General features: G+C 33.1%; 1 protein-coding gene across 1 annotated transcript; it reads right to left on the bottom strand.

Moving 5' to 3' along the window:
- Positions 1-313: 313 nt before the first annotated feature.
- LOC108759237 (uncharacterized) lies at positions 314-3,349 on the bottom strand. Its single transcript, XM_018504584.1, has 2 exons — positions 2,999-3,349; positions 314-811 (listed from the first exon to the last, which is right to left on the bottom strand). The coding sequence occupies exons 1-2, from the start codon at positions 3,347-3,349 to the stop codon at positions 314-316; spliced, it is 849 nt and encodes a 282-aa protein (XP_018360086.1).
- Positions 3,350-11,287: the final 7,938 nt, after the last annotated feature.

The raw sequence follows: 11,287 nt of genomic DNA, 5'->3' as shown, positions 1-11,287 counted from the left end.
GGTATACATAACATCATATTACAGTTAAAGTTTCTTTCCAATTTTCATTAACTGTCACGAAAGTGTTCCTTCTTCAACAAAATACTCAGCATATCGCTTTCTGACTTGTTCTGCATCAAAACTATAATTGTTAGAACCTTTTAAATTAATGTGTTCAAACTCTTTCGCTTGACTTCGCCACTGTCCTGGAATAATATCTTTAGTAGTAATATCTTCTGTATCAACTTACTTGGGTGGTAAGTACATTGATGCAGAAGTCTTCCTGAGCCAATTGTGGATTGCACATGCAGCCCAAACAATTTTATCCACCCTGTCAGGAGTCTGATTTATTGATCGTAAAAATCACCAAATTCCATACAAATATGCCAAAAATGTTTTCAGAAATACGTCTTGCTCTAGATAATCGGTAGTTAAAAATAAGTTCTTTTTCAGTAAGTAATCTCCTGCTGTAAGGTTTCAAGAGGTTGGTACGCAAAGGGAATGCGTCATCTCCAACAATCACTGCATTTTCTGGGAGACCAATTGACTTATTCTCTAATCCCTGATTAAGTTTCGAATCTTTAAAAACGGCACTATCACTTGTTCGATCATTTGCTCCTATATCAACGAACGTAAAATTGTAATCATCATCTACCATAGCAAATAAAACAATGCTGTAAGTGCCTTTGTAATTAAAAAATTTAGAGCCACTATTGGCTGGGCGTATTATCTCGATATATTTTCCGTCAATGGCGCCTGCGCAATTGGGAAAGTTCCATCGTGTCTCATATCTATTCATTATGCGTTTCCATTTCTCTGGTGTAGATGGCGGCTGAAAGAAAATAATGTGAATTTTTTACAAATAAGAAAATATAAATTTTTTAATTATATATTAGGTGTACAACTTTGCTTCCGCCGTTTTTTCCGGAATTCGAGGCTTTATTGTAAAAAACTGATTATACATTTATGATTCAAAGTATTGTCTATCGCTGACCACTACTTTCTCCCATCTTTCGGGCAGCGTATACGAATCCCGCGTCGAAAAAAACTGGTCATCTTTTGAGGCGATCCACGAATCAATCCAATTTGTTACTTCTTCACGTCTATGATCTATTTATTTCGACCACCACTTACCGCTAAAGCCATCTATAGGAAAACGGCAGAAGCAAAGTTGTACACTTAATAATAAAATATCTCTTATTCATTAACAGGATGAAGATTGTAATCGTCCAACAAAGGAATCTCAAGGCGAGTCTTTTGATGAATTGGAAAATTGTGATGAAGTCATCCAACACTTTGAAACTTCCACAGAAGGGAGTAATATCTCAGATGTGACAACAGGTAATATTCCAGAGCAAAGAAAAGATGATGAAGGTGATAGACGGAACATATCGAGTGATACGTTAGAAAAAATCAATAAATATAAGCAAGTTAAAAAAAAAATTAAAGAGGTAGCAACCGACAAGTCCAACTATCGATAATGATGTACAAAATGCTATGAAGTATCTTGACGATATTATTTGTAAGCTATCAAATGAAGAAAATGAAAACGACCAATTTGGTCGATACATAGCTACTCAACTCAATTCTTTGCCTCCCATTTGGTCTGTCATGCTTAGAGGAGAAATTCAAGACGTTATTACAAACGTCATGAAATCTTTGTCTGGCTCGCAATATAATCCTAAACTATTTCTTTCATCTTATTATTGATTTCCTTCACAAGACGCATCGAGATATTCTTCATTTGTTCCCAACTATCATTCTAAGCCTTCTACTCCCCACACAAGTATTAGTCAATCACTAAGTCATTGTTCACCATATCTTTCACCCTCTCCATCACCACATTTTGTCCCCTCTACATCACCATATTTCTCTCCATCACCATATCCTTCTCCTTCTTCATCATGATATCCCATTTCCTATTCACCTCCTGTCCATTCACCACAACATCCTCCTATCCATCTACCATAACATTCTCTTCTTTCACCACCATCTTTCTTATTCTTCACATTCCTCGATATTGCCAAATTTCTTTACATCCAAGCAGATCATCGATCTCGATAAATTTACTGATGAAAATAAAGATGACTCTACATCCAAGCAAATCATAGATCTCGATAAATTTACTGACGAAAATAAAAATGACTCTACATCCAAGTAGATCATCGATTTCGATAAACTTACTGATGAAAATAAAGATGACTCTACATCGAAGCAAATCATGGATCTCGATAAGATTAGTGAAAATTAAGATAACTCTATGACATTCATATCAGATCATCGATCTCAATAAAACTATTGATAACAAAGACGACATTGCACGTTTGACATGTTTAAATAGTAGAAAAGATGTTTCTTTTATAAAAGCATGTGAACTGAATCGTTAGATAATTTTTTTTTGCAAAAATCTGATTTGTTGTTCCAACTTTCTCAACCTTGATATTTTTTAATCAATAGAGTATTAAAACTTCTCTCTATTTAATATGGTACAAGATTTTAATTATTAATTTTTTTTTAATATCGTTTCTTTTATCATCAAAATAAAAACACTTCTTTTTTTAATCAAAGAAATACGTTTTCTGTTAAACATTCCAGTGTGAATAGAGATAGTTTTCTCAATAAAATTTGATATATATTGTGCTTAAAACTACATTATATTTTTCAGGCATGGAAAAATTGTAATATCAATTTAAAAATAAAAATGTGAAAAAATATATTCCTAAAGTCACATTTTTTTCTTCCTTAAAAAATTAATATTTATTTCAAAATTATAACATAATGATTTTTAAAATAAAATCTTAGATTGTCTCTCTAAGGGGATTGTAATTTTTTGTATTATTTTTAGATGCGTTTTAGAATAATCTATAATTTTTTCAAGTAATCCGATTTAATTATTTGTTTATTGAATAAATGTTTATTTACTGTAAGTAAATATTTACTTACAATTAGTACTATTCAAATAAATATGTATTAAGATTTAGGAAACCCTTTTTCAGTTTATACATTTTTTAAGACTTACCTTTAGATAATCCCATGATACTTGCCTGATTGCATCAAGAACCTCTGGCAGAAATGTGCAAATAGTGCAGGCTGGAACTCTGAAGAGTAATTCGAGAGATTGATATGAGTCCCCTGTAGCTAGATACCGAAGAGTAATTTCCAATTTAGTCCGAGATGGAATAGCAGGACGCATTTGAGTATCTTTTTTCTGAATAAGTGGATGTACTTTCTCCAAAAGCTCCTCAAATTTTTCACGTGTTAATCGCAATACTTTATGATACGCGACTGGATCTTCCAATGCCAACTCCTTGAAAAGATTATTTGATGCACTTAGAACTGGTCTCCTATGAATCCATTTGCGGACCCACATTCTTTTTTTTTCCGTTTTATTATAGAATTGCGAATTTCAGCTTGCAATGCCCGTGCACAAAGTATAACAGCAACTTTTATAGCGTCTTTTCGTGGCGCCATGACTTTTGAAAATGGCCGTCCTCACTCGCTCAGCTATTCGCTTGGCGAGAGCGTTAAAGTTAAACATGGTTCAACTTCATTACCGCTAGTTGCAGCGACTATTGTACGCTAGCGTCTATTTCTTCAAAATATTTGACGCTAATGAATAAAAAACGAACGTCTAGAAGAAGTTTTCATTAGCGAATTTGCTGACGAATTAAGAAGTTTGCTCAAAGCGAATGAAAGCAGCACCGTGTAAATCGTCCTATTTCTAGGTTTTGCATTACTATGTTGGCTATTATTGGAGATAACGATAAATCCATTGGAGTGCCGAAAATCTGTGTATAAAAATTTTTATTGAAGGAAAAAATGTTGAATTCAATACCATCCGGACAGCAATCATGAACTCTTCCTGAGGAATGTTTGTTTTCATGGAAATGTGTTATTTTTACCAAAAATGTTACTTTTACAAATATATATATATATATGCATATACACCAATCTTTCATTTCTATATAATTTCATACAAGAAAATTCCTGTGCTCATATTATCCTACTTAGAGGGTAATATGAGCACTAGGTGGGTATTAAGAGTTTTTTATTCTTTGATAGATATATCAAAATGTGTTCTTAAGGTGCTCATAATATCCTACCCTATATATGGCATAAATAACAAAGATTGGGTCGTCGTATCAATATTATCTGATTTTTAACACAATAAAATATCCCGAAAGTTCATTGTATATACCCTGTATTGTCTGTTATTTTGCACAGAAAAAAAATAGCTGCCGTAAATAAAAATTGTGTGTGGTAACTAAATGGTAGGTGTAAAATATGAACAACTAAAATATAAATATTATAACTAATGTCTTAGGTCTTAGCTATGGTACCTATATTATAGCAGCAACAGCAAATCATCTCACTATAAAGGAAAATGGGTAAAATTATTGGATTTTGGCCAAAATGAAATCTTTTTTTATGCATGTTTTCTTGTATACTTTTTGATGTGCTGAATTATTCGCAAACGTTTATTTCAAACTGATCTGATGAAAACATGTTGAAAATTGCATCAAAGTAACACAATTTCGTCGATATTTGATTTTTGCAATTTTTAATATTTTTCCATTAATTTAGCTTAAAATTAACGTTTGATTTTTATTTAAATTAATACTATAAGAAAGGTTCCATCATTTACGTAAAAAATCCGGTAAGCCTCCTTTATAGTTATGGCAGCAAATATATTTTAATAAACCAAGATTAGAGAGAGAGCTACTGCAGGAAAATTTGTTTTTCCGTTTGACATTTTGATCGAATTATTTGCGTCAATATATTATAATATAATAATTTTAAACTTGATTGACTATAATATTTTACTATTCGTTAATTTACGTTATTATTCAATTATATTACATGTTGCTTTTGTTTCGTTTATAAGATAATAAGAGATGTCAATTCTGTACGGAAAGAATAGTTTTGCTGAAATATCTAAAAATTTAGCTACAGAGAGAAAGAGATCAGAAAATAATTTTATTGGATCATCAAAATAATTATGTAGGGCACTCATGCTTGATGAATAATGCTGCAAAAAGTTTAATAGTCTAATAATTGGCTTGAACATTTTATAGTATAATTCAAATAAGTAAGAAAAACGCTAATACAGTTGAGGCTTATTAAAATTCTTATAAGTCTAATAATAAATAATATTTTTATATGTAAATTCCAAATACTAAATAAATCTTTAATCATATGAACTATGCACTGTTTATTGTCGGACTTGAAATGCAATTATACAGGGTGTCCCAGAATGACCGCCAAATATTTCGTGCGCATATAGAACGGACTAATCAGAGTTGAACAGGCTCTACCATTTTGCAATTTTTGCAATAGTTAACAAGACATTAATTATTAAAAATCACCGAATATTGGTTTTCAATAATTTTTTACTGAAGTACTATTAACTTTAGAGAAAAACAGCAAAAGACAAAAATTATTAATTTTTTTCTCATATCTACTGAGAATTTTTTCAAAATTTTTTAGCAACTACATTTTCTTATGTTGGTAAAGATAGTTGCCAATAAAAAAATGCATTACTAAAAACTTGATAAAAAATTCTGAAAAATTCGTAGAGTTCTATGAAAACAAAATAAAAAATTTTTGTCTTTTGCTGTTTTTCTGCAAAGTTAATAGTACTTTAATAAAAAAATTATTGAAAACTAATATTTGACGATTTTTAGTAATTAACATCTTATTAACCATCGTGAAAATTGCAAAACGGTAGAGGACTTTTCGACTCACAACGCCTGAATATATATAGTGAGTGCAAAAAGTATTCGTACAGAGAAAATATTATTTTTTTTAATTTTATTTTTAAAAATTAAATATTATCCAGTGAGAAATGAGTCATCAAATTGATGTCGAATCGATATAAATACAATGATTTTAATATCAATTTGACATCGATTCGATGTTTAATTGACGATCATTTCTTGTTGGATAATCAACAATTTATTCATAAAGAATAAAATATACTGTATGTTTCTTAAAATTATATATATCAAAAAGATGTGTATTAATCATACAAAGTATATCATCTAAAAAATAAGTAAAAATTAAAAATTGTATTGTTTAAATGCTCAAAAAATATTCATACAGACGAGAAATTTAACTCATAAAATCAGGAATACATGCGAAGCTTGTTTATGTTAGAACAGAATGTATTCATTATTGTATTGTATAAAATTGCTAATGTTTATTTTCTACAAATAAGACTTTTTTATAACAAATTTTCTTGTACGAATACCTTTTGCTTTCACTGTATACTTATCTCTTTGTAAGTGTAAACTATATTTTGAGAATTTTAAACAACGTAAAAAGACCTATAAACTAAACAAGAGCAACGTTAATTATTTAGTCAATTTTTTTAAGTTAAAGTATGTCTAGATAAAAATGTTTAAACTTTAAATACTTTAACAAAACCTTTTCGTGTGCTTCTCTTGATTACTGTGGTTTCGAATCGCATGAATTATCTATTCGCTATTATGCATTCATATCTTCTTTTATATATGATTTCACATATCGTTTAAAGGCCCGTCTACAATACACGGAGTAAGAAGTAAGAGTAAGAAATTGACCAATCACAGTCGAATGTGAGAAGAATAATCGTCTGTGATTGGTCAATTTCTTACTCTTACTTCTTACTCCGTGTATTGTAGACGGGCCTTGATACACGGTATCGTTTAATAAAAACCTAAGCATTGCCGAAAAAAATTGCATGCTAAATTCAGTATGCGTGGTGCAACGGTCTCTATTTCGGTCCAATTAACCGTTCGATTTAGCTGCAGAATCGAAATCGGGCTCGATTATCGTTCAAGTTTCAAACGCTCTGCGAAATGCTTCCATTAAACATCGGTGATCGTCATTCGGCGAATTGCTGCCGTTACGAGCGCAGTTTTATTCCGTGAAATGCGAGAGTTAGTATGTATAGGTCGATACTTTATTTCTGCACTTTCGAAGAGATTCGGCTCTCTAATAGCCGCGGTCGATTTTGCGTATCGAGAGTGCCACACTAATTAACGTGAAAGCGAAAATTTTTAAGGCAATGGGGGCGACAGACAAAGCGAATTGGGAGACATATTCTCACTGGCCAACATCCATGGACGGAAGAACTGCGTTCGATGCATTTGCATAAGATCCAATCTTCAAGTACACTGAAAAAAAAATTCTAGTTATAGCTACCAAATATTGAGTGAAATAGTTTCAACTAAATGTTGAGGTAATATAACTAAACATAAGTTTACCTTTACAAATATTCAGTAAGTATTACCGTTGGTAATATTATTTAATAATATTCACTAAATATTTGTAAAAGTAAACTTATGTTTAGTTATATTACCTCAACATTTAGTTGAAACTATTTCACTCAATATTTGGTAGCTATAACTAGATTTTTTTTTCAGTGTAGTATAATCGCGAAAATGCGTTTTTCATTTTTTAATAAAAGAACTCTGTCGGAACTTCTGATTTTAATAGGCTTTAGTTATGTTGTAAAGTCTAAAAAAAAATGTTAAACTTATATATATTTATATTTACTTATCTCAAGGGGTTGACACAATCTCTCAAAAATAATAGATTTTTTTTTCAAATCTAAGAAATACCTATCTTCGAAACTATAAAATATATGGAAAAATAAATAGCGCGTACACATTTTTTGAAATGTCGAAAATAGGGATGTGTGAGTACCTGGAAATATCGGGTCGATCCCGAATGTTCAGGTACCTAAGTTTTGAGATAAAATTCTTGATTCGGAACCCGAAACTATTTGGAACCCAATTGGGTTAAAATTCGATTCGGGATAAGATTTTTCTGACCGATCTTAAAGGAGGATGTTAAAAAAATCCGATTTTGACCTCACTGCGGAACCTTAGAGAACCATAAAAAGTTATTGCTTGTGTGGCGACTCGCCAATAGAAGTCCACGGGACTCACTCGGTTCGCGTAAGTACCGCGCCGCGCGAATTCCCTTTAAATAGAATATCATTCTGGATTCATTCCAGGTGTCTCGTTGTGTGGGTTAAGGCAAGTCCCACACTACATCGCCTTACTGATCAGTCTAGTAATGTGGGACCAGGAAGAAACGTTGCGACCGACCACAAAGCTTCGAGTGAGGCCTCCTTAGTGGACATTTCCACATTGGTGACCCCGACGTGATTTGAACACGCACACGCTCATACGCACACGCACACACGCTCACATGCACACGCTTGCACACGCTCACATACGCTCTTGGACACGCTCACACATGCTCTTGTATACGCTCACACATACTGAGAGAAATGTTTTGTACCAATAATCAAAGTTTTGTTACTGACACAAAAACTATTTGTTGATATATGATCAATCAAACCGTTGGTTACCACGACAATATTAATTTGTTTAATTTATTAACTAAACTGATCATTTAATGGTACAAAACTGTTTTGTATGATGTTTATAGATCTTTTGTAATTAGAAATAGAACATTTTGTTACCGGAACAAAATGAATAACATATAAGTATCTTTCACTTTGTACAGAGTGATTATATTTGGCGTTTTTGAATTTCCTTAGCTTAGCAAAAAAATATATATATAGATTTAGAGCAATTGAGATTACTAATCGCTCTGAAAAAATAGTTACCATGATTGATCATGGTGTGGCGAGAATCGAAAAGTCCACGAGATTAGTCTCTAATCGTCTCGGCTTTATAGAGGTAGACGTTGAATTTCTCTTACGAGAAGACACGCCATCTCTGATAGCTCTGCGTAACACTCCTTCTCTATTATAGTGGATTATTTTGTTGAAATTACTAAAAGAATACTTATTTTGTAATGGCAAATTTTACATTGGTATTTACAAAACGTGAGTAACCAAATAAATTTGTACTGTTAAATAAAAAAATTTCGTTTATCTTACAAAAAATATTGTATTTTGTAATTTTAACAAAGTAATCCAATGATAATCGGCCATTTGTGAATAATTCTCTTTTTTTGTTACCAACACTATATTTTTTCTCTCAGTGCACGCTCGCTACACGCTCACATAGCGGCACCGAGCAGCATCGAGCAGCACACAGAGCAGCATCGAGCAGCACACAGAGCAGCATAGAGCAGCACAAGCAGCATCGAGCATCACCGCGTTCGTCTCTGATATTTATTATTCCGTCGCAATCCGTTGGATCGCGCCCTCATTGGGGTGGAGTCCTGTAGCGGCTCGCCACTAGAGGTCCACGGGACTCACTTGGTTCGCGTAAGCACCGCGCCGCGCGAATTCCCTTTAAATAGAATATCATTCTGGATTCATTCCAGGCGTCTAAGGCAAGTCCCACATTACATCGCCTTACTGATGAGTCTAGTAGTGTGGGACCAGGACGAAACGCTGCGGCCGACCACAAAGCTTCAAGTCAGGCCTCCTTAGTGGACATTTCCACACTTGGGAGCTATATGAAATAGTAAAAATAGTTTTATATCCTAGAAATGTGAGAAAAGTAGATTTTTTTATATTATGTCATGCCTCCTTTTGTAAGTCAAATTTTTATATAGAACTTATCATGAATCGTGAGAAAAGTAGATTTTTTAAATGAAAAGCTTGTTAATAGATATATTACAAATTGAGACATTTTAAGGATAAAAGATACATGTATATAAAATGCAAAAAAATTTTTTTTAATATAAAAAAACAATAAAAAATTAATAACCCAGAGGGGAAAGTCCAAGTCCAGATGCAACGGTGAAGACCACCATGTGTTCGCCGTTGTCTTTGGATTTAACTAATTGTGAGTGATCAAGTGGACCATTTTCATCGGCTAAGGTACCCAATAAACATAGTTCCGTAACATTTACGTAATCATTACGGCACGATGTTCCACTGTTCTGTAAGAGTTACGTCATTTTCAGATCAAAATGTCAGCATGTTTTAATTATATTTTGCGTAATAAAGTCGGTAAAAGAAAAGAACGTACACGTAACATTTATATATAAATAACGTAACATTACCACAGTTACATGACATGTACGGAGTTTTCAGAGAATGAAAATTTATGTTACTCAAATTACGTAAATGTTATGTTAACTATGCATCGAAATAGTGACAGTACGATCATAGCCATTTTACGTCAATGATATACCTGCTACGTTTTTGGTTCGTTGTGCTATTCTGTAACATTTACATACACTATGCTATGTAAATGTTCTGAAATTGTGCACAGCCTGTTTACTGGGTAAATAATTAAACTTACACCAACTGTCTAGTATCCATCATTTTTTCAGAACTTTGTAAAATTTGAATTTTTTCTTAATATACTTTTGCATTGAGCAATAGAAGACGCCAAAAAGTAGCGCGTTCATTTTTTTTGTAAGAAATGTATTAAATATGTGACTTTAACCGAATACAAACCATAGACATTTAGAAGTCTGTACGTGGTACAAACATTTTGAATCGGTCATTGAATTCGCTATCATTGATTTTTCAATTTAATTAATGGTTTCACAGTCGGCATGTTTTAAAGAGCACGCCCCAATTAATTTTGATAAAAAATTCGATTATTTTAACACCACATATAAAATTGTATATTAAGGCTTTGTTAAATAACAGATTCATGATGAGCGATCCTTAAAACCTTTAAGTACCAATTATCACGAAAAATGTTTATAATACATCTGATTCATGATTAGTTCTAGCGTGGTATAGGAAAATTTAACTTAGGTACAATCGGAGACATGATGTAACATAAAAAAAATCTACTTTCCCCACATTTCTGAAATATAAAACTATTTTCATTAATTCACGTGGGTCCTATTGCAAACAACAATTTTTAGTAAATATCTAGATCAGGGGACCCCCCATAATGACCTTGATCTTGACATATGTTGTCAAGGTCATGACCCTGAGTGACCTTCAACAAGTTTTAGCCGTCGCTCGTTATTCGTTAAAAAGTTATGGACAAAAAAGTTCAGCTATATAACACGAGAATTCCCTGCTTTAAAATATGTTTGATAGTCGTTCACTGTAGGGGATGCGGCGCCGATGACTGCGACTTTAATATATGTCATGAAGGTCATAACCCTGAAAGACCTCCAACAAGTTTTAGGTGGCTTTCATCTTTGACTCTCACTCCCATCCTACAAAGGGGCGCACGACTCTCACCTTCGACTCTCAACCCCTTCCCCCCTGCCTCAGGGGCGTACGACTCTCACCTTCGATTCTCACTTCCCCCTCCCCCTGCTTCAGGGACGCACGACTCTCACCTTCGACTCTCATCCTCCCCTGCTTGAGGGCCGCACGACTCTCACTCTGGAAAATTGTTCGCCCCTGAAGCAGGGGGGG

Source organism: Trachymyrmex cornetzi, unplaced genomic scaffold (genome assembly GCF_001594075.2).
Source record: "Trachymyrmex cornetzi isolate Tcor2-1 unplaced genomic scaffold, Tcor1.1 scaffold1745, whole genome shotgun sequence".
Classification (NCBI taxonomy): domain Eukaryota; kingdom Metazoa; phylum Arthropoda; class Insecta; order Hymenoptera; family Formicidae; genus Trachymyrmex; species Trachymyrmex cornetzi.
The sequence above is the reverse complement of the archived record's forward strand: the minus strand, read 5'-3'. Positions and strand labels throughout refer to the sequence as shown.

Bases quoted from the DNA above. Each gene is read 5' to 3' on its own strand.
- LOC108759237 (XM_018504584.1), bottom strand. From the start codon at position 3,349: ATGTGGGTCCGCAAATGGATTCATAGGAGACCAGTTCTAAGTGCATCA. The intron at 812-2,998 runs GTAAGTCTTAAA...ATTTTCTTTCAG, and splicing joins TATCATGGGATTATCTAAAG to CCGCCATCTACACCAGAGAA.